The sequence below is a fragment of the Hemicordylus capensis genome, chromosome 2 (assembly GCF_027244095.1).
Source record: "Hemicordylus capensis ecotype Gifberg chromosome 2, rHemCap1.1.pri, whole genome shotgun sequence".
NCBI classification, from domain to species: domain Eukaryota; kingdom Metazoa; phylum Chordata; class Lepidosauria; order Squamata; family Cordylidae; genus Hemicordylus; species Hemicordylus capensis.
The window spans coordinates 190884725-190906298 of NC_069658.1; the positions used below are offsets into that span (position 1 = coordinate 190884725).

At 47.1% G+C, this 21574-nt stretch overlaps 1 protein-coding gene across 1 annotated transcript in view; it reads right to left on the minus strand.

The window, feature by feature from the left end:
- Positions 1–21574, minus strand: part of ATP13A1 (ATPase 13A1) — a 65949-nt gene that overhangs the window by 5378 nt on the left and 38997 nt on the right. The window contains exons 12-25 of the mRNA XM_053291070.1: positions 19385–19505; positions 17968–18125; positions 16065–16240; positions 14738–14848; positions 13728–13853; positions 12982–13090; positions 11284–11483; positions 8028–8124; positions 7061–7248; positions 5534–5648; positions 4748–4944; positions 3957–4099; positions 3116–3227; positions 2148–2291 (exon numbers count right to left, since the gene is read on the minus strand). Coding sequence (XP_053147045.1) covers positions 2148–2291; positions 3116–3227; positions 3957–4099; positions 4748–4944; positions 5534–5648; positions 7061–7248; positions 8028–8124; positions 11284–11483; positions 12982–13090; positions 13728–13853; positions 14738–14848; positions 16065–16240; positions 17968–18125; positions 19385–19505 — 1997 coding nt within the window. The remainder of the gene's footprint in view (positions 1–2147; positions 2292–3115; positions 3228–3956; positions 4100–4747; positions 4945–5533; positions 5649–7060; positions 7249–8027; positions 8125–11283; positions 11484–12981; positions 13091–13727; positions 13854–14737; positions 14849–16064; positions 16241–17967; positions 18126–19384; positions 19506–21574) is intronic.

Sequence of the window (21574 nt, forward strand, 5' to 3'; positions counted from 1 at the left end):
ACTTAGAGTACTGGCCCAACTGTTGAAATTTCTGCTGGGGACGGTCCTGAGCAAAACCCTGGGATCTGGACCATGTGGGTTTGTCCTGTTTGCCCTGACGGGGACGAAAATTAGACCGAAACCTCCTATTCCCAAAGCTGCCTGAGGAAGAGGAAGAAGAGGCATTTGAAAAGGATCTCCGCTCCTGTCGTTGCACTGAGGAAGGCATAGCTTTCTTCCTATCCTTAGTCTCGACAAGGACCGGCTCCAACGCCTCTCCGAATAGCTTGCCCCCCTTAAATGAAGAATTGGCCAAATTACTTCTGGATTTCTGATCCACTTTCCAGTTCTTGAGCCACAAATGCCGTCTGACAGTGATGTCAGAAGCCATGGCCCAAGCGGACAATTGGACCGTGTCAAGGGAACTGTCGGCCATAAAGGCAGAAGTCTTGCCCAATTTGTTAAGACCCTGTCTCAGGGCCACCAATTCTGGGGGGACTAGGGGTAGGAGCTCCCTAACCCACAGGACAGAGGCCCGAGCAAATATAGAAGTGGCCACAGAAGCCCTTACAGCGAGAGCCGAGGCCTTGTGTGACCGACGCAACGAAGCATCACACTTTTTGTCCTCCACATTACGGAGGACCTCATCTCCATCCCTCGGAAGGACTGCCCCCGTGACAAGTGACGTAACCTCCTTGTCCACAGGGGGGACCTGAAGTTTGTCCATAACTGCTTTGGGGATGGTGTAAAGGCGCCTAACCCCAGGCGGAGGACCCTTGCTCTCCAAGGGCCGGTCCCACTTGTCCTGAATAATGTCCAGAAAAAGCTGTGGGCAAGGCACAGCCACCTCAGGGGCCTTCAGGGAGGGTAGAACAGCCGGGTCCCCCTCCAAAGCGTCCTGAGGGGCAGGCACAAGCCCCTCTAAGCGCAGCGACTTACGGGCCTTGTGAAGAACTGGGAAATCTGCTTGGTTAAATAACCTATAGGGGGCCTGCGATGGCGGCAAGGATTCCCCTTCATCTCCAGAAAGTTCCCCCTCCTCCCTGCCGGAGTCCGAGTCCTCCGAACGCTCCCTGTCCTCCACAGGGAACAGAGTAGGTGCTGCTAAGGCCGGACCCTGGGCCGGGGGGCGACATGGCACACAGGGGGACAAATTAGGAGGCCCCAAACATGACCGCGGGAGCCCAGCCGTGGATGGCTGAGGCGCCGGACCGGCAGGCACGCCCGTCTCCTGTGGGCTCAAAATGGCGGCCGGAGCAGTACTGGCGGGAATTTGTCGCGCCAGATCGGGGACGAGCTTTCCAAATTCCTCTGCCACCACTCTCCTAAGTAGGGCCGTGAAACTGGGAGGAATCTCCTCCTCAACGGCTCCGGATTGTGCCCGCTCCGGTATTGAAGGAGAAGGGCAGGAGCGCTTAGCGGGCGGCTCGCCTGGCAGCGGGGACCCCAGTGTTCCTACCTGAGCGTCCCCGTCCGCCGACAAGTCCACGGTGAGCGAGCCTTCCCCTTGTTCTGGCGGTGAGGAATGGACCCCCCTAGCAGTCTCCCCCTCGGCACTGGCAATGACCGCCGGCTGAAAGTCTGCGGGCGCCTGTGGCGCTTGGCCGCACGTGCTGCCGCTTTCTGCTCCCTCGAGAGCTTCTTTATCTTCTTTGCCTTGGGGGGCTGAGTCTTGGGCGCAGGTGAGGTAGCCGCGGCCCACTCAGCACGGCACGTCACTGGTGCCACTGAGTCCTCGGAGAGGGAGGGAGAGGCCTCCCTCTCGCTGCGCGAAACAAGAGCTTCCATAGCCCTTCAACAACCGTCGCGAAAGCAGAAAGTCACGCGAGCGGGCGCGCTAGGACGGTCCTCTCCCCGAAATACTAGCTAGCCCACAAAAAGCACAAAGGGAAGGACAAATAGCTAGGGAGGACTGAAGCGAAAGGCACCTGCTTGGAGCGAGACAGGGCGATCGACTGAAGGGGTTGTCCCTCCCTCCTGCTACGAAGATCTTTCTGATTGGCCCTGTCTCGGAGCAGTAGGTCGGCATAACCCATGTTCCTCGGATACAATCCTCGTCTGAGGGAGAACGTCCTAACCACAGGAGTAGCAGAGTCTTCCAGGAGTCTTCAAGGAATGACCCAGCAAGAAGCTTGCCTATTAAAAAGATCTGCTTCAAATTTGCTTACCTCAGTCGGGATTTCCACCAGTCCAAACTGTTCACTGAATTCTGGAGAGGAGCCCGTCAAAAGAGCTACAATTGCTAGTCCCGACAGGATAATGCTCCACAGCAGAGGTTTGTTTTCCCGCAGGCTTTCCATGAAAGGATGGCCCTGAAGCAATTAAACCAAAAACCAGATTGCAGGTATCATGAAATCCAAATATTAGCCAAAGACAACTGCATTTCAAGACTGGCCTCCTATCTTGCATGCACATATTAACTAATAGGGTAGACACAATTCACTGCCTTGTTCACACAGCTGTGACTGTCCATGTCTTCAGACAGCCCTTCATATGCATGCCAGAGCAGCCCTGCTCTTCACTGTAACATGGCTAGCCGGAGCTGCCCTTGTATCAAGGCAAACCATTGGTCCACCGAGCTCCGTCAGGTTGACAATGACTGCCAGCGGTTTCAGACAGAGACTCTTTCCCAGCCTTACCCGGAGATCCCTGGGATTGAGCCTGAGACCTTCTGCATGCTAAGCAGATGCTCTACCACTGAGTTACAGCCTCATCCCTGACTTTAGCCAGCAGATTTAAGTGGGCTTTAAATGCACGAATGGCAGGAGAAGAGTCAACACATGCACTCTAGACTTGTTTTGGAGATTTGGGCCCCAACCCAATTAAGCAAAATATCTTAATTGACATCCTTGTTTTTCCATGGTTTAACCCCGCACATCATCTGAAGTTTCTGGAAGCTGCCTTCTATCTGGTTAGTATTGGGAAACACTCCTTCAAACACCTTAAGTTATGCTTCCTAAGCCCCAGTGGCTTGGTCAATCCCCTCTGTCCCAGCACCCATTATTTCCCATGTCTCTTTCGACATAGGCCCCCACACCACACCATGCTCCAGCATGACTAGTGCCAAGGGAAGCAGGAAGGGACTTATGGTGCACCACCCAGTTTCCATCTGTTGTCAAAGCTGAGGACATCTCACCTTATAATTGATGGCAAATGTAGCCATCTGCATGGCCATGGACATGATGTACACAGTGCTGTTCACCAGACTGGGTTCAAACTCCTTATAGAGATCCACAAAGTCATCTTTCCTTAAGGAAAAAGAGAACGTTCTTTGAGAGTTTGACTCTGGAATGCTGGAGTTTTAGTGGAAACCCAGGTTATTCATTCAAGTTAATGTAAATTTGTAGAATGTCACTTATACAAATTCTCAGCTTGTTTTCATGCTGTTCTCTGGACCCATTTATATCCCCTTTGCCCATATTCCAGTCTGCCACTACTCATCCCACCTTTAAGGATTAGGGATGTGCACCGAACCGGCAGGGGCCGGTTCAAAGGTGGGGGTGGGACAACTTGAAGGGCAGGGGAGGGTGCACTCACCCCTCACTCTGCTCTCCCCCTGCCAGGGCTCCGTCTGTAAAGGCTCTGTCGGGGCGGCATCACACCTCCCTGCTGCCCCATTCTCTCTTCGGCAGAAGTGGCTGGAAGTGCCAGGTGCATGGGGGAACGCATGTCTCACACACAGTGGGTGTGCACACACGCAACCAGCACTTGCAGCCAAAGAGAGAACAGGGCATCAGGGAGGTATGCTGCCGCCCTGATGGAGCCTTTACAGATGGCGCGCTGGCAGGGGGAACGTGAAGGAAGGGGTATGTGGACCCGCCCCTGCCCTTAAAGTTGTCCCAACCCTCGCCTTCAAGCCTCGGAACTGCCCGGTGTCTGGACCTGTTTGGAGGCCCGTAAAAGGTGCATGCACATCCCTATTGAGGTATTTTCTTTCCCAATTCTATGGTTCATGCTTATATCTAAACAACACTCACTTGGGGTCACTGCGGGCCTGTGCACCTCGATACAGATAAACCAGGCTGATGAAATGAACCATGAATTGCAGCAGCACCGTAAGAACTGTGTAAAGGTTGAATATATTAGGGAGTGGGCGCTCCCGGGAGAGGGTCTTCAGAGGCTGCAAACAAGAGGAAGGGTAAGGACCAGAGTTCCACAAGCTGTACCTAATTGGGGGGCTTCTTGTATTCACCTGCTAGTATTTGGAAAGCAGGTAAGGTTGAACTGATCACATGTTTTGAAAGGGGCCCCAAAGTGGGGGGGGGAAGGTTACCAACTTGCCACAATGACTAGGACACAGGGGCAAGAGAGAGGCCCTCGTCTGCATGGCCCTTCCATCCTACTGAGGACCTGCTTTAAGTCTCTTTATAATATGGAAGGGCTGTAGCAACCACCACCCCTCAGTGAACAGACTAGGGGAATCCTATGGCAAGGAAGTGGAATATTTGTTAGCTATATTATTTATTCAGATTCATTTTTATCAGTTCTACCAGTTAAGAGGAGCCAGAAACTGACTCCCAGAAATCATGCCTATCACTCTACCCACGACCACCAATCTTGCTTCTGAGATTTCATCAGGCATTTGCAGCACTACAAGCCTATCGCTGCAGCCATAAAGACTAAGAACAGATCACTGCCAAAGACAAGTGGACTATATGCTATTATTGGATCAGTGTATATGAATGAGTTCAAAGACTTTTAGCCTGTTGGAATGATCCACACTCCCCTCTTGTGTGTCATAGTCTCTCAGCGCCTTCCCCCTCCTCACCTTGGACCGGGAGATGAAAAGGAAGCAGCCAGCCAGCAGCAGCCCCTGCAGTGTAGCCTGGAAATCGCTGAACTTTACTCCTTCTAAGTAAAGGACACTCTGGCTATAGGCCAAGATGAGCGCATTCAACGCCAGGATCTTGAACATCTGAAGTGTGGTGACCAGGGTGCAGCGGCCCTGCTTGATCACATGACAGACTGCAGAGGGAAAGAGGAAGCTCGGATCTCCACTGCACTAGGTTAATTGTCCCTCCCTCTTTAGAGCCACATGGGTGCAGTCCATATAAAATGAGGCTTGCAGAAGCTAAGCTGGGAGGAAGTCTGCTCCAGCCTTGCCCTACCCTGGCCACTTGCATTCACTGGCACTTTCCCTAGTGGATCCCCCTGCCCAGGGGCTGGAAATCCAACTACAGCAGGGCCAGGTGGTCCTCAAAATTACATAGGGAAGGACTCTCAACAACAAAACAAATGGCTAAGAATCATGCGAGCTCCTTCCAGGCCCTTTTCTAAAAGGAGCAGATGCTGATCCTTTTCACTGTTATCATCATGAATGAAGCATTTGATTGGGTAGTTTTCACATTTGCTTTAAAAACTGCAAGTAAACAACATGCACACCAATAGTACAAAAGAGGCTCATTGGTACTTTTTTTGTGAAAATACTCTGAGGACATCCTCTTGGTTCAGGAATGGACAAGTCTGGCTCCTCTCCTAAGGACACACAGTGACTGTACGGCATGAAGCACCTGATAAGAGGCTCCCTCCCCATCTCTTTCTTCTCCATACTTACTGCACTGTATAGAGGAGAGCTTGGAGGTGAAAGGGGCTGCAATGCTGGCATCGCCCAACTTGACAATGGGTATTTGCTCCTCTTCCAAATCTTTCAGCACCTGGCTGATTCTCTCCTGTTAGAAAGAAGGTGGGGTGGGGGGCACTCTGGTTTTACACACAGCATGACTCCAGGTAAGCCCTCCAAAGAGATACATCCTGAATCTCTGAAAAATGACAAGGCCCACCACTCTAACAATGAAAAATTCTTTCCACTGATGCCTCCTAGAGAGAGAGAAGAAAAATCACAGGAGGTCATATCCAGAAGGGGACAGAGTATGGTTTCGTTCAATTTGGCCATTGGGAGTTTAAAAAAATCCAGATCAGACTGAACCCTGGGTCAAAGGCAAACCCCCGGGATATACATGGTCAGTATATCCAACTTCCACTCCGTCCAATAAAGCTTTTCCAACACACAGAGGCATGTAGGAGAGCTCCTTTGTCCCTCTGACTCCTTTGAACGTTACAAAACCTGAAAGCACAAGCGTGACAAACTGGGACTGCCTTTGAGCCAAGGATCAAGCCCTAACACCATTAGTTTATGGACTGGTTAGAAGTGCCAGGAGCTGCCATAAAACAAAGCTATTTTAATCTCCAGCTAGGAGTGCTTGGGCCAGCCAGCCTATTTTATCTCTATTGAGTGATACATCAGCTGGCTGCATATTCCTGTTTGTAATGTGGGAGAGCTATCCTACTTATGGAGGAGGAAAAAAATCCAGAGCTTGTCTGGTAAGCCACAGACAGCCACCACACTTGAGATATGTTACAGAAAGGGAGAAAAAGAGCACATAGTATGGACTTGACACAGTACAACAGAACCCGCCTCCCCAAAGAGAGAGAGAGAGAACCCCAAAACATTCTGTCCAGCCACACATTTGATAATCTGGCACACTAAAGCAGCAGAGCATCATCAATAAAGTCCAATATGAGGTAAAGCTGAAATAAACTTCAATCAGCATGCATCATTCCAGGGGAAAATAATCTCAATTTGGAGGAAAGATGCCAGACGTTTGGTGAACCAATCCACACCTAGGGTTAGAGGTGGCGGTTTTTGCTTACATCCAATGGGAATGGATGTTCCCATGGTCAAGTGTTTGGAGAGGCTGTCTCTGAGGTATAGTTTAGGCAAGTGGGCTAATGCATCTATAGTGCATCCATACTTTAGGCAAGTGGGCTCGCGATGTTTTGACGAAAGCAACTGACAAGTTTTCAAAGGAGAGGGGAGAGGAAAAGTGATAATTTGATTACTCCATTTCTCACCCTTCCCCTGCCACCCCACCAACTTTACTTCATTAGGTTTCCTGGCCAGATATGTTCCAGTAAGGTTGGAATGATGTCAGAGAGGGAAACCAAGAGTTAAAAATGGAATTTTATTTTTTTTTAAGGGATGCTTAAGAATAGGGGTTTTTCTTCGTGATGAGTGAGCCCTGTATGGCAGTGGCTGTGGGTGTAGAGATGACAGGAAAGCAAGGCACGCTTAGTGACTCACCCGCTGCATGGCAAGTTGTTCCTCCCTATGGGACATCAGCCTGTGCTTGGCAGCTCGGGAGGTGGGTCTCATGTTGCTCCCAACCACAGAGGAGGGTAAGGCAGGTCTCCCGTCAGGAAGCCCATCGCGAGGGGGCCTCTTCTTGCGCTCAGGGATTCTTTCGGGTGCATTGGCCAGTAGAGCCACTCCTGTGGGAACGGATAAAGACTCCAATAGCAAGAGGAGAGACTGGGAACTTCCAAGTTGAGTTGCTTTAAGGGGCAGACACTTTGAGGAGTTCCATGTTCCTCACCAAAAGGAGAAGAGGAAGGATTTCTTTTTGTGTTGGGATGGAGTAACAACCAATTTTATTAGCAGAAAGTCCCCAAATTGTGAGAAATGGCTGTTAATTTAAGGACTTTACAGACAAGTTTAGCTACATTCTCAGAAGTTGTTTCACAACTGAGTCGGATCTTCCATTTGCCTTTGAGGCTCTCTCATACTACATGTTATTTATATGGATGTCTGATCATTATTCATGAAAAAAATTGTAACGACAATGAACATTTTGGCCAATGTAGGTTACATTCACATTAAAAGCTTGGCTAAAACAGGTAGGAACTTGAGCCTCATCATGTATGAAATGCTGTCACTCAATGAAATCTTAAGCCAATTAATCATATGATTTTAAGCTAAAATTGCATATGAACAAATTATTTAACAGATTGGGCTGCAATATTTAACCAACTAATTGCTTAGATCAATTAAAAATGTTTTGCTCAATTAGACAGTAGACATTTACATTTTTAAAACGAACACACAAGTTTTGACAAAAAGTGCAGGTGATCATTTTAACTGAGGCATTCTTTCCTGTGTGGGAGAAGCAGCCAGTCTCTTCTAAGGTGGTGCCTGCCTTTTATCAGAACTTGTATTCAAAGTTGTTTATCAAAACCCAATTTATCACTTTTTAAACTGAGCAAACACTCACCCACGTCAGCATGCTTTAGAGCCCCCACATCATTGGTCCCATCCCCACACATCAGGGTGACATAGCCGAGCCCTTTCAGCGTTGTGATCACAAACTCCTGCAACAGGGAGCAGAGTAATGGATAGGCAACTTTAGCATCCTTACACAACCATTAAAGAGCAGCTGCTGTTGAAGAGATTTATTTCAATGCATTTTTTAATCTTTTTGGCTCAGTTTCAGAAACCTCAACATTAGATTTCAGACAGGGATGTGCACGGAACTGCGGAGCTGTGGTCCGGCACTGGGGTGGGGGTTCCTTTAAGGGTGGGAGGAGGGTGTAGTTACCCTCCTGCCGGCGCACGTTTTTTTGTAAGCATTTGGAGTGGCAGGTTACCAACCTGCCACCCCTTCCCCCTCTCAGCAGCAAAAGGCTTCAGAAAGCCTTTTGCAAGTGCACACGTGACGCGGAGACGTATCGTGTGCACACGCAAAAGGCTTTCTGAAGCCTTTTGCTGCCGAGAGGGGGAAGGGGTGGCAGGGAGGTAACCTGCCACCCCAAATGCTTTTTTTTAAAAAGTGCGCCGGCGGGGGAAAAGCGGCGGGAGGGGTAAGTACACCCTCCCCCCGCCCTTAAAGGAACTCCCACCCCGGCATTCGAACCGCTCAAGATCGGACCAGTCCGGAGGCCTGTAGAATGGCCTCTGGATTGGTCTGTGCACATCACTAATTTCAGATGCAATTTAGTGAGAACAATATAAATGTTTTGGACATTATGGTTATTAAGAATACAAGGGGATTATACACCATAATGTACAAGCAACTGACAGAACAAAATACTTACACTTTCAAAGTTCTCACTCTAGGCGACCCCATTGGGTCAGTTTCTCAGATTGCAGATAAATTGTGCCTTTTTGGATTAAAAAAGGAAGTTAACAAATTAGAGGGAGAATTTAAGAGGAGAGGCTATCCAGTTGAAACCATTTCAAAAGCATATCGAAGCGCTCTTTCCACTCCACGTACTGAGATTTTGACATCCAAAAACCAATGGAAGGACAGTTGTATGAAAGTGTGCACATATGAATGTAAAAAGGAGCATTTTGAAACACTGGTATATTTTGGAGGATGTACCTGGTGTTTTTTTGGGGGGTGGGGGGGGAGAAAAACTATTTTTTGCTTACAAAAGGACTGAGAATATTAAGGACATATTAGTGCACAATGATAAAAGTTTAAAATAAAGAAGAGTAATGATGCCTAATGTATTACCAAGTGCATTACCTATGGGTCATCATTCCTATGGGCACTGTGCCTATTTAACTACACCAAAAAGATTGTCCTTTGGTGATTTGGATAATCAATGAAAGTAATGCCTACTAGGATTCAAGGGGTAGTCTATGTAATAAAATGTCCATGTGATCTCTTGTGGTGATGGCAACACGTAAATAGAGGGAACTTTCTGGTGGACACATGGCAGAAGACATCATGTTTTGGGCAATTGACCAGATTGCCCCCACAGAGGAAAGAAATATTTAAAAAGAAGCTTCTTAGCAAGGAAGCAGCTTGAATATCAAGACTCAATACTATAATTCTTAAGGGGCTAAATGACAGTATAGATTATATGGCCCTTGCAAATTAATTCCTGTTTTTTCAAGATCTGTTTCTTCAAGAGTTGTTTGTGGGCTACCCCCCAGTCCTTTGGGTTCTGTGTCTTGAGGTGATAGCATTGTTTTGGGTTTCCTAATATGTGAGTCACTGTAGAATGTGTTTTGGAGGTTTGTAGCCTCAGTATAATTTTTCTTAAGATACTGCTGCTTCTTTTATTATTTAAATCTTTCGTGTATTTGTACACGGCTCCAAACTCATGTCTCTAGGTGGTTTACAACAAAGAAAGCAAAACAGAAATTATGTTAAAAAGCTTGGGTGAATAAATGTTGGGAGTCTGGAAATCTCTAGAGACTGGGGAGACTGGAAATGGATGGCAGAAGGATGCCAAACTCTACACATCTCTGTATGGCATTTTCCCTGTTCTCAATTCAGCACTGAAATACCAAAAGCGCATGGTAAGGATTCTTCTCTAAAGGAACTTCCCACCTTTATTTTGAAATTGGGAAGAAAAAAAGACTGTGCCTAGTAAATATATCTGTAGTCACCTATACTGGGCAGCAGTGATATGGGAAAGTGCTGAAGGCATCATCTCATACTGCGCGGGAGGAGGCACTGGTAAACCACTCCAAGAAAACAACAAGGATAGGCAAATCTATGTGATCGCTAGGAGTCGACACCGACTCAGCAGCACAATCTTTAAGGATTGACGGAGGGTGGTGAGAGGGCATCTTTCCACCATTTCCTCTAAACCCCAGCACTCCCCCCAGCAGTGTGGCTCATGCAGTGGCGGCACAGTTCCGCAGAGGCTGGAACTGTACAGCAGCTCTGTGTGTGTGTGTGTGTGTGTGTGTGTGTGTGTGTTGGGGGGGATGGTAAGGTTTAGGGGAGCCAGCAACACCAAACTGCTCTCTTGCTGCCCCCACCCCCATCCTTAGAAACCTTTTAAAGGCCAGATTCCCCTTTACAAGCATCACCCCTTGAACTAGTCTGTAACTGACTAGGCGTGGTTGAGTTTGAACTGAGACTTTGGTTCGAGTTTGAGCCAGTAGAACCAGGCAGGGGTGGAGCCACCATTGGGTGAACAGGTTCAAAGAACCCAGGCCGCTGCCAATCAGAGGCTGTGCCTCGTTGCCCCAGACACGCCCCCCACATCTGACATCAGCCGTGGGGGTGTGACTTCGCTCCCAAACAGGGCTGCGCAGCCCCGTTTGCAAGCAAACCCGGCCAGGCCCCGTTTGGGAACGAAGCCACGCTCTGTGTCTGGCGTATGGCGCAGGGGGTGTGGCTAAACGTGCCCTGCGTTACACGTCAGATGCAGGTGGTGGGGCTGGGGCCCGTAGCGGCAGCAGAACCCAGGATGCCGCTTGGCTCTCTCCGCGCCTGGAACCAGGCCAGTTTGAATAGAACCCAGTTACATTCGAACTGGTTCTACACACCTCTACCTGGCACACACCCCTCCCACATTGCTGGCAAATATGGTGTCTGAAGAAGTGAATGCCATCATCACGCATATAGCATCTGCCCCTTCAGATGAACGCTGTAACCATGAGCAGCACGGGGAGGGGAGTGCCAGGGGCAGGATTTCTAGTCCATTATGCATGCTGTAAGCACATACACAGCATGATCATTTTAGAACGTCAGAAGGGGGCTACTGGGATGAGGAAGCTGCTCTCACCTTCTGCTTGGGTGCGACGCGTGCAAAGACCTGCACGTGTGGAATAAGCCTAAGCAGGAGTTGGGAGTCAGTGGCCTGCAGCTGAGAGAGTCCTTCCCCCGTGATACAGAGGTTATGGTTCTTGGTCAGCTCCTGCAACAAATGAGGCACGATTGGGAGAGTGACGGTGCCACTGATGGACTGCCACTGCCAGCTGGAATCTGGAAAGACACACAGTACATATGCAGACATGCAGAGTATTAATTGGCCACTACATGCTAACCAACGTGGCAGTGTCATATTTCTTTACACGTAAGGCTTTTTTAAAAATGAAAGAAAAAGAAAAATCACACATGAATTGTATCGGAAGGAAACTGGCATCCAAAGACTGGAATGCCAGTAGCAACCAGAACCGCAGGCATGTGGGACTAATAAATCCCCTGAGTGGCATGCCAGAGGAATTAGGAGCAGACCTACTCAACAAATGAATCAAGCAACACCGTTACATGATATGAATGTAGTTACACATTTTTGCCAGGGCATCTCTACAACTATGTGCATTTTAGATTTGTGGGGCTCTGGTTGATTCCTTCCTCTCTAGTTTTCACTCCTGGCTGCACCAGGCTTTATTTACAGGTAACAAAAATATGCACATTCCAGAAAAGGGATAAAGCTTTTTGCTCCTGTGTCCAAATCAAGATGAGGCCGACACCCTCCCGAAAAGTAGCGCTTCAAGCTTAACACATAAAATAAGTTTATTTTTTATATATCCATCCCACATCTCAGTCTCATAGTTTGCTGATGTAGCTACAATTGACAACATATCAAGTGATTTTGGCTGCTGTAGTAAATACTGATGGGAATCCATTAGTCTAGGCGTTTTACAGATTGTATTCTAGGGAACTCAAGAAGTCCTTGTAAACCTATCAATAATGGCAGACAAGAGTCCTTGCAAGGCAGCTTGGCAAGTGTTATTGATCCCCTGCAACATACAGCTGTCAAAATGTTCCAGGATGAATTCTGTGTCCACATGGGTGATGGTGATGCCCAGGAGGCTTGGATAGCAGTCAGCATGAATTGAGGGCACACTCTAGAAGAGTTGTGGTTTTTTTTAAACCTTTTAAAACCAGTGTAGCCCTTCTATGACAAAAGCTGCAGCTCAGGCACTCCTTATAAGCAACCGAACCCCCCTTGCCAAAGTAAATCTTGCAAAAGATGGTGGGAAATCAGACACAAGCGAAACGAATCTGCCCTGGAATCAGGAGCCAAACATGCAACAGCTGAACCTCTAACTCTATACTGTGCCTTCTCCTGTTCCCTGGAGCCTCATGGCCAGGGCTCCACAGTATACCCAACTGAGCCAGAGATGCAGGAAGGTTCTGTGTACCCCGTGTACCCCACCCCCAGGAGGCTTCAAAGTATCCCTGGCTGAAAACCTGTGCCCTAGAACATGCCGCTTAATTTTGAACGCCGTGCAATGTGGCAGACAAATCAATGTGGAAAAGGTTCCCTGAAGATAGGAAGCCACTGCCCTAACTCTATGACACACAGATCTCAGGCTATATAGCTTCACTTTCTCCCTCTGCCTCTACCTAGCGGCTGCTGCTCCAAGGCACATGCTGTTGCAGATGTGAAAGCCCATGCCACATTCTGAAGCCCAGAGTGGCAAATGCTCAGCTTAGGGTCACAGCAAAGTCCTCCCTCCCAGAGCCCTTTTACCTTTGCTACTGGGTGGCTGCAGGATGAGTGTCTGCTCCTTCTGGGTGAAGTGCAGTTCCTGGGCCACGTGGCAAGCAGTCAGTGGGTTGTCACCTGTTATCATCACTACCTGAGAAGGGGAAAGAGGCAAGCTCAGGAAGAGCACACTCATCCCACCCACCCACCCCCACTAATGGCAGGGCCTGGCAATGCACTGCACATATGCTGCGCTGACTGACCTCAGTAGTATTTGAAATCTGTTTTTGAAATACTATTCAGAATACATTTTGTGAATCACATGAACAAATAAATGCAGTGACATGTTCTACCTAAATGTATATTATTTAAGGAAACATCTGCTTTACTTTTTCTGGGCAATTTGGAAACATACTTTTGGTGCAGAAAACAAACCTCTGTTATCTAGTGAGAAACCACTTCTAGTGAGAGTATGTGTTCACGAAGGGACTTTCCTAAACACCTCTCCTATACCCAAACCTGTCCACTTTTTTTCTTTTTAAAAGCATTAACTTTGATCCATCCCCTGAAATACAATGGATTGGAGTGGGGAATATCCTCACTTTTGGGAGGACAGCCTGTTGCTTCTTCCTTAGCCCCTTCCTGAAATAGGTGCGATGTACTTTTCTGGAGTTGTGGTGGGAGTGCTCTGTTGCCCAGGGGCCAACTTTGATGTGGTTCTGCAGGTGGGCCGGCCATTTTGTCTAGGACTACCATATCTGTGTCTTCTACAACATCTCAGCTTTACTCACGTGATGAGATGCGTTCAGGATCTCCCGAATAACTGGTTTAGAGTCTACTTTAAGGGGGCATGAAACCACAATGAAGCCCACAAACCGCAGATCACATTCCAGTGTGTCTCGCTTAATCTCTCGTGCCTTTGGATAAGAAAAGAGAGTCAGGATAAACACATCCATTTAACTTAACTATACAGCAGAACAAAGCTTTCCTCATAGATTCAGATTCTCATTTTATGGCAACCACTGACTGACATCACCACATGAATCACTTTGTGAGCCAAATTCATAATCACATGAAAAAACAGATGTGTTGGAATCTGGATTCTTTTTCTACCTAAGCCCATTTGTGGGAGGGTTCAGGCCAGAGAAACCCCTTCTACTACTTTCATTTCATGCTTGTCTCGAGTGGGTCATGCATCTCTTCTTCAAGAGCACCTGGTTCTGATTAGCTAACTTCCAGTCGTGGAAAATCCAGCCTCCTTCCTTATTTGCCTAGTCAGCTATCACCCTCTTCCACTGTTTGATCATACCACTCCCCTCAAGTCTGTCCTCCTCTGCATTTATTGCAAACTTCCTGGCTGCAGGTTTTAAGCTTTCCAGCCTGAGTGCATCTCTTCTCACTTCATTGCTCTCCCGACTGCACATAAGAACTCATGTCAACCGGCCCCCTTAGTTTTCTCCCCATTCCCATCCCTCCACTTTCTGCCCTGATGGCTCCGCGAGACCTGAACAGTCTTCTCCTTCCAAGTCATCAATGCATTTCTCTTCCATATGGCAGTTCTCTGACACAGTCTTCCCAGAACCCCTTCATGCTGCTTGCACCTCACCCCCTTATGTGCATCCAACACAGACTGTAAACCCGGCAAGCAGGAACTGTGTCATTCAGGCATCCTCGACACCAGAGCACGATTAGCACCGAAGCAGCAATCTTCCCAATCAGGCTGCATTAGGTGTCAGGCAGTTTACAAAATATAATAAATAAATAAAATAAATGTGTCAAGATGGGAAAAGGCCAAGCCTACCTGCTGATGAGTGAGGTGTCCCAATTCCTTGTAGCCAAGCGCCAGCACCCTGGCTCCCTCCCGCGAGATCTCTGTGTGGATAAGGTTGTAGCTACTTGGGCACTGAGAGAACTACACAGGGGGAAAGAAAGAAAGAAAGAAAGAAAGAAAGAAAGAAAGAAAGAAAGAAAGAAAGAAAGAAAGAAAGAAAGAAGGGGCCGTCAAGACAGAACTTGGAGCATCCCCACCACTGTGCACCACAAGGGGTTAGAACAACAGAGCCACTAGTCAATGGATTCTGTCCTAGCAGTAGAGCTCACAGCAACTTCATGCTTGGAGAACATCAGGCAAACAGGAAGGGCCTATTGACAGGCACTTGTGGCCTATGGGCCAAATCACATGTTGTGTTAGTTAATGTGTCACTGACCCCAATGTGCTTAACTTGACTATCCTGAATAGCAGTTGAAACGGTAGAGGTGATCTGGATCAAAGGTACACTGGAATGGGGAGTGAGGGGGTTTAACCTTTTGCTTCCACCATGGTCCCAATCTGGGTCACCACGCCATCACTGGGAGATTTACTCAGAGGGCAAATGCAGCTGTATGTGTGTGGGGAGTTTCAATCAGAACCATGGTAGTGGCAAAGGGTTTAAACCCTCTTTCCCCACACCACAGTCCTATCTGGATCACATCCCTCTGACAGCTACTATTTAACAAAGAAGAGTTAAGCACATCAGGGCCAGTGAGATATTTAATAATGTGTCCTCTTATGTAGTGGGGGTTTGCTTGTCATCACACCCACACACTCAAAGAGGTGAACATTTTCATAATCAAACCTCAGGACTTGGCTGTGTTAAGCTACTTTCACAGAAAGGCAGGGAGAATGCAGAAGATCATCTGATATAAGTTGGAAATCTCACACTGGACAGGTACTTTTTGGGATTTCAGAGTGTGTGTGTGTACACATGCACACCTTGGCTGCATGAGAAACACAATGCCTATCCAGTCACAAGAGCCCCTTAGGATCCAAATCAGTGCTTTGTAGCTCTGGTCTCAAAAAACCCCCCTGCATGGCTTATTTGGGGTTCAGTGCCACTCCTCCTATCTTCACTATGTTATCTGGTCTGTCCTCTTCAGGGTACTAGATACTCACCTACAACTAGGCCAAACCATGACAGGTGCAAGTATTTCCTCTGCGGCAGTCTTTAAGGGTTCTAACCACTAAGCCACCATATTCTCCACCCCCGATCCTGCTCATACTTGTACTCTGCCCTCTGCCTTGCTAATTTCATGGCAGGGTGAATAACCAATAACAGGGAAATCAGAGTATGTAGACTCTCCTTGCTCACCATTCTGTGCAGTGTCTCTGGGGCCCCCTTCACAGCTGCAACGTAACACAGATCAGTAGAGCCGACCTTCTCGTAGGAAGCCAAGACCGACATTCTTTTCAGGGCACTGGCAAAATGAAAGCGCTGGTGAATTTTCAGTCCCTGAGTTTTAATACTTCGGGGGAAAACTTTCTCATCTGGAAACAAAGAGATTGGGAAATCCTGAAAGGGTTCAACAGCACCACAAGCAGAAATCCTCATCTTTGGGCTCCCTTGGGGAGGAGGGTGGCAAAGAGGCCTGATGCCCCAAGGTATGTGCTATTTATCAAAATGGTATGAGTATGAGCTCCACTTCCCTTAGCCATGACTTCTGCATGTACTAAAGTGCTTCTGACAGTTAAGAAACTGTCAGAGTCAGACCATCTAGCTAGTTGGAAGCTAGGTCACAACAAAATCTGAGTATTTGAAAGGAAAAGTGTAGCCAAACCTACAAAACAGTTATGGAAAGAAGCAAATTTGCTCACTCAAGATCTGAAATTCAAGGAGAAACAGAAAAAGGATTCTATTCCCTGACACCTCTGGATATCATCATCAAAAGAATTTGTATAGTGCTTTTAGAGTGCTGAACATTTTTCACATACATGAGCTCAGCAGCCCTCATTATAACGATTTTGTAAAATGGGTCAATACTATCCCCATATTGCAGATTTAGCGGCTGAGAGAACAGTGGTTTGCTTCCAGGCTTACACTCTGAGGCAGTACACCATTTGCACAACACTTTTAAGCTGCAAGCCTAAATACATTTAGTGAGGAGTAAGCCCCACTAAACACAGGATGACCTATTTCCAGTTAACAAACAGGAGTGCTGTTTAAGTGTTAACTGGTTTGCAGTCATTCTCTTTGATGCAATTATCACCATCTCTAGACAGACAACAGACGCCAAGGGGGCATGACTTTTCCAAGAAATGTACAGATATGACAACTATTTATATACTGCTTTTCAACAGAAGTTCCCAAAGTGGTTTACATAGATATTGACATAGTAAATGGCTCCTGTCCCCAAAGGGCTCACAATTTTAAAAAGAAACATAAGATAGATACCAGCAAGAGCCATGGGAGAGATGCTGTGCTGGGGCTGGATAGGGCCAGTTGCTCTTTCTCGGCTAAATAAGGAGAATCGCCACTTTTAAAAGACGTCTCTTTGCTCAGTTTGCAGGGAATGTACGGTCTGAGCAGTGATCTGAACTGAGCTGCACCAGGTCCAATACAGACACTGTTCTCTCTCCAGGAATACACATTTATAGGCCACAATTTTAAAAAATGTAAAATTCTGCATGTTGGTAAAAAAGGTTCTGTGCCAAGAGGCTTAATTTTGTTAACTGTGTAAATTATGCAGTGTGAGCATTTTGTGCAATTTCACCTATTTGCATAATTTAGTTGCAGGAAGAGGTAAGAAACCAAAACATGGCACCAAAGCCCCACTCACTGACCTCAGGAAGTCTTCTTCAGGCAACCCTTCCCTTTCATGAGGCATTGTCAAGTGTATCATTGCAGTCATAAAGGCTAGAATTTTTTTTTTAAAATGGAAACTGACATTCCCGTCACCAAGTATGGCTGCAGGAAATGAAGACCACCTCAGAGCAAGTCACTGTGTAAGGGAGCTCCAAAAATCATCAGGATTTCATGCGTAACTGTTATGTGGATAACGTGACAATTTAAATCCAGCCTCTCTTTCCATTATTAATTCAGAGACAGGTTCTGAGGACAAGACCTACATAAACCCTGCTTGGGGCAAAGTGGATTTATGGACAATTAAGTTCTTCTTGGCTAGTTGCATTCCAGAAAAGTTCCATTTCTCATCTGTGCTTGCAGGACAAAGGGCAGGAAGAAAGCGTTTTGTAGCTTGGAAGCTAAGCAAGCTTACCTTTGGTCAGAGTCCATTCCACAGCAGTCAGCATAGCCTTCTCCAGTGGGTCTCCCACCAGCGTCCCATCGTCCAGTTGCATTAGTGAGTGGCAGGTGGCAATGACTCGATGTGTTTCGATAGGAATGTCTGACACGGGGGTCACTTCTTTCCCATCCCTGCAGCAAGAGGCAGAGGACGTGTTTACTTAAAGTGTTACTTCAGCCTAGGAAAACCTTAATGTAACACATTCCTATTCATTAATGTGAAAATCAGCTTTACTGAGTATACATAATATCAGATAATACACCAATTATATGAAGTGGGGTAGTGGTTCATGTTTAACCCCTGCAGAATCTTCCGACTTCTTCCTATTGGCTGCCTATTTCCCTTGAGTCCTATTCCTTTCCCCCCTCTGCTTCTGGTCGCCAGAAGAACAGAATACCTAACCTCCTTACTATCTTAGATGCAAACAATACTCTCTTCTAACAGTAAATCAAAGACCATTTCACATTCCGTGTTTTGGGTTTATTCCATGCAGATTCCGCCCCCCGCCCCCACCAACCAAATGTGAGAAAGCAATCACCTGAGCATTCCACCAATTGTCTCAAACCGTGATTCATCAGTCCAAGCAAGCTTCCCCCAAACCCTTGTGGAACAGAAGTGGCTGCTGGGCCTGGGATGAAACAACCAGCCAACCAACCCAGGACAAGCAAATGAAACTGAATGCAATGGAAGGGAAACCAATCAGAAATAAAGTTTTATGAATGGTCCTGAGCTTGTTCAAGTGATTGTTACCAACTTACTGAGCAGTGTGGAATTTTGGACAATTTTGTTTATGGCAGACAAGAAATCTTGGCTTTTTTGCTCACTTTTTGGTGCAAGAAACCACAGCCCCTATTTACTGTAAGTACCAGAAAACATCTGGACTAGATGAGGCACCTGCTTTCCAATATTCAAGGCTGAGTATATGTTGTGATCCTGCAGGTGTACAACAAAGGCAAAGAATCCAGCTTCCTGAGATTCTCAGCTTTCTTAGTTTTTTTGTTTTTTGTTTTTAAAGCAAGTTTCTGAAGGCATTGCTTGAATGTACGTGGGCACTGGCTGGTGAAATGCTAAAGTCAGAGGTGGTTAAATAAGATTCAGTGGTCAGAGGCTGGGGCTTCAGTGCCTTGAACAGCAACTTGTTTCTCCCCATTCCTATTGGGAACAGTGTTTTTTAAGGTCACATAACTTAGCCTTGTACATCGGTTGTAGAATCTGGGTTACATTGATGCTGAATTTTTATTTATTTTAAGCACATAGTATACACAGCCCTGTCTGTGATTGCCTCAGAATGCAGGCAGAGAAGGAGCATGGGGAGAGAGTCAAAGGGTCCAAGATGGTTCCAAAGGGCCTTCTCTCCCCAATGCGCCATATCCTTTCACTCCAGACTTACCTGAGCCCAGCCACACCCCTCACTACCAGGCTGTCGCTGGTGAGTGTGCCAGTTTTGTCAAAGCAGCAAATCTGGACCTTGCCCGCAAAGGGGATGCGGAATGGTTCTGTGCAGTACACATCTGCAAGAAGACAACGAAGAGGTGTGCGTGTAAGTATGCCATGCCAGCAGTCTCCATTGCATGTATTCAATTTTTACCTTTCTTCAGCTCAACCCCACAAGCTCATAATGGCTGAAGAGACCTTCTGCTTGCTGAATGGGCCACACCACCATCATACTACGCCCTTGCTGAGTGTTCTGCCACTCCACACCCTGACAGTCAAACCTGACTTTCTTCTTGCTTGAGCCTCTGCTACCATTTATTTACTACAATCTTCACTAGAATATTTCTCTCTTCAGTAGTTAATATTCACTACCCTCAGTAGGTGGTCAATGCTGTAGCCACAGGAGTCACACCATTAGAACATGAGTCAAGAACATTATTTCCCCAAAATTTATCTTTTTACATCATTACAGAAATTGAAAGATAACCATAGGATTTTCTTGATATTTCAGTCTTGGGGTATACTTGTTCAAACCAGCTCCTTAACTCCAGCCACCACTCCTCCTTCCACCTTACTTTTTAAAAATTTTACCAGCTATTTTCCTTGTCAGTCCTTCCACATCTAATTTCCTACTTGGCAGTTGCTTCTTCCCAACTGCCCTCTCTCCTTTTGCCCAGGCGCTGAAATTCACGGAACTCCTTCCACCAATCAAATTGAGCCATGCCCCTAAAGACTGTAACTAGGTTCCAAACACCTGACAACAGTCGCCATGCGCACCTTCCTACAATACCTCTAAACCAAGCAACATAGTTCATAGAAACACAAACCATTTTTAACCAAATCTTTTTTCCTGAGAGTCAGTTCATCATAGGCCTCAGTAACTCTCTTTGAAACAAAGTTTTAGAGCAATCACAATTCCAACCAAGCTACCTTCACAAAGATCCCTGCTCTTTGTGAGTCACTCTGGGTTCAACTCTTCCTACCCACAGCATGAGCTCTCATCAACATACCATCGTGTTCTCAAAACCTATTGGGCCCTTACCCCTTTGGAAATTAAGCACTACTACAGAAGTGACAAATGTCAAGGCCAGAGACAAGCTTTTGACAAGACAAACAGGGATCCACAAAGAAGAAATACAGGTTCATGCCTATCTCACCCCACAACCCAGTTTACTGGGTCATTGGTTAGAAGTAGAGTGCCTGTCTTGAACGCAGAAGGTCCCAGGTTCAATTTCTGGCATCAACATACAAGGCTGGGAAAGGCCCTTGTCTCAAAACTATGGAGAACTGCTGCCAATCAGACAATACCAAGCTAAATGGACCAATGGTCTGACTCAGTATAAGGCAACTCTGTATGTCTTGACTTAGTGCTCAGGCAAACTGGTACTACAGTCTTGATGGCATCGTCAAACCCCAAAACTCAAGTCTGCCAGGCTTGCAGTGGAAACAGAACACGTGTGGGCACAGGAAGTAGGTGTTAGGTGCCAGAACCTGACTGCTGGAGGCCCTAATTTGAGACACACAACCTAGATCCTGCCTCAGAAGCAAACCTGGAGCTTTCCAAATTGCACAGTGTCAATTTCAGTGGACTTTCCAGTCTTGCAGCAAGAAGAAATGGGAAGAGCTGGTCAATTGCACCTCATAGGAACATAGGAAACTGCCATATACTGAGTCAGACCATTGGTCTATCTAGCTCAGTATTGTCTTCACAGACTGGCAGCGGCTTCTCCAAGGTTGCAGGCAGGAATCTCTCTCAGCCCTATCTTGGAGAAGCCAGGGAGGGAACTTGGAACCTTCTGCTCTTCCCAGAGCGGCTTCATCCCCTGAGGGAAATATCTTGCAGTGCTCACACATCAAGTCTCCCATTCATATGCAACCAGGGCAGACCCTGCTTAGCTATGGGGACAAGTCATGCTTGCTACCACAAGACCAGCTCTCCTCTCCAAGCCCTAACCTCTGCTTTTTTGGTTCAAGTGTGGTTTCATAGCTGCTATAGACATGAAGCCTTTTAGGATGGGGCCATAGCTCAGTGGTAGAACTCTCCGCCCCGCCCCCCCCCCCCCCCCCCGCATGCAGAAGGTCCCAGGTTCAATCCCTGACATCTTCAGGTAGGGCTGGGAAAGACTCCTGCATGAAACCTTGGAGA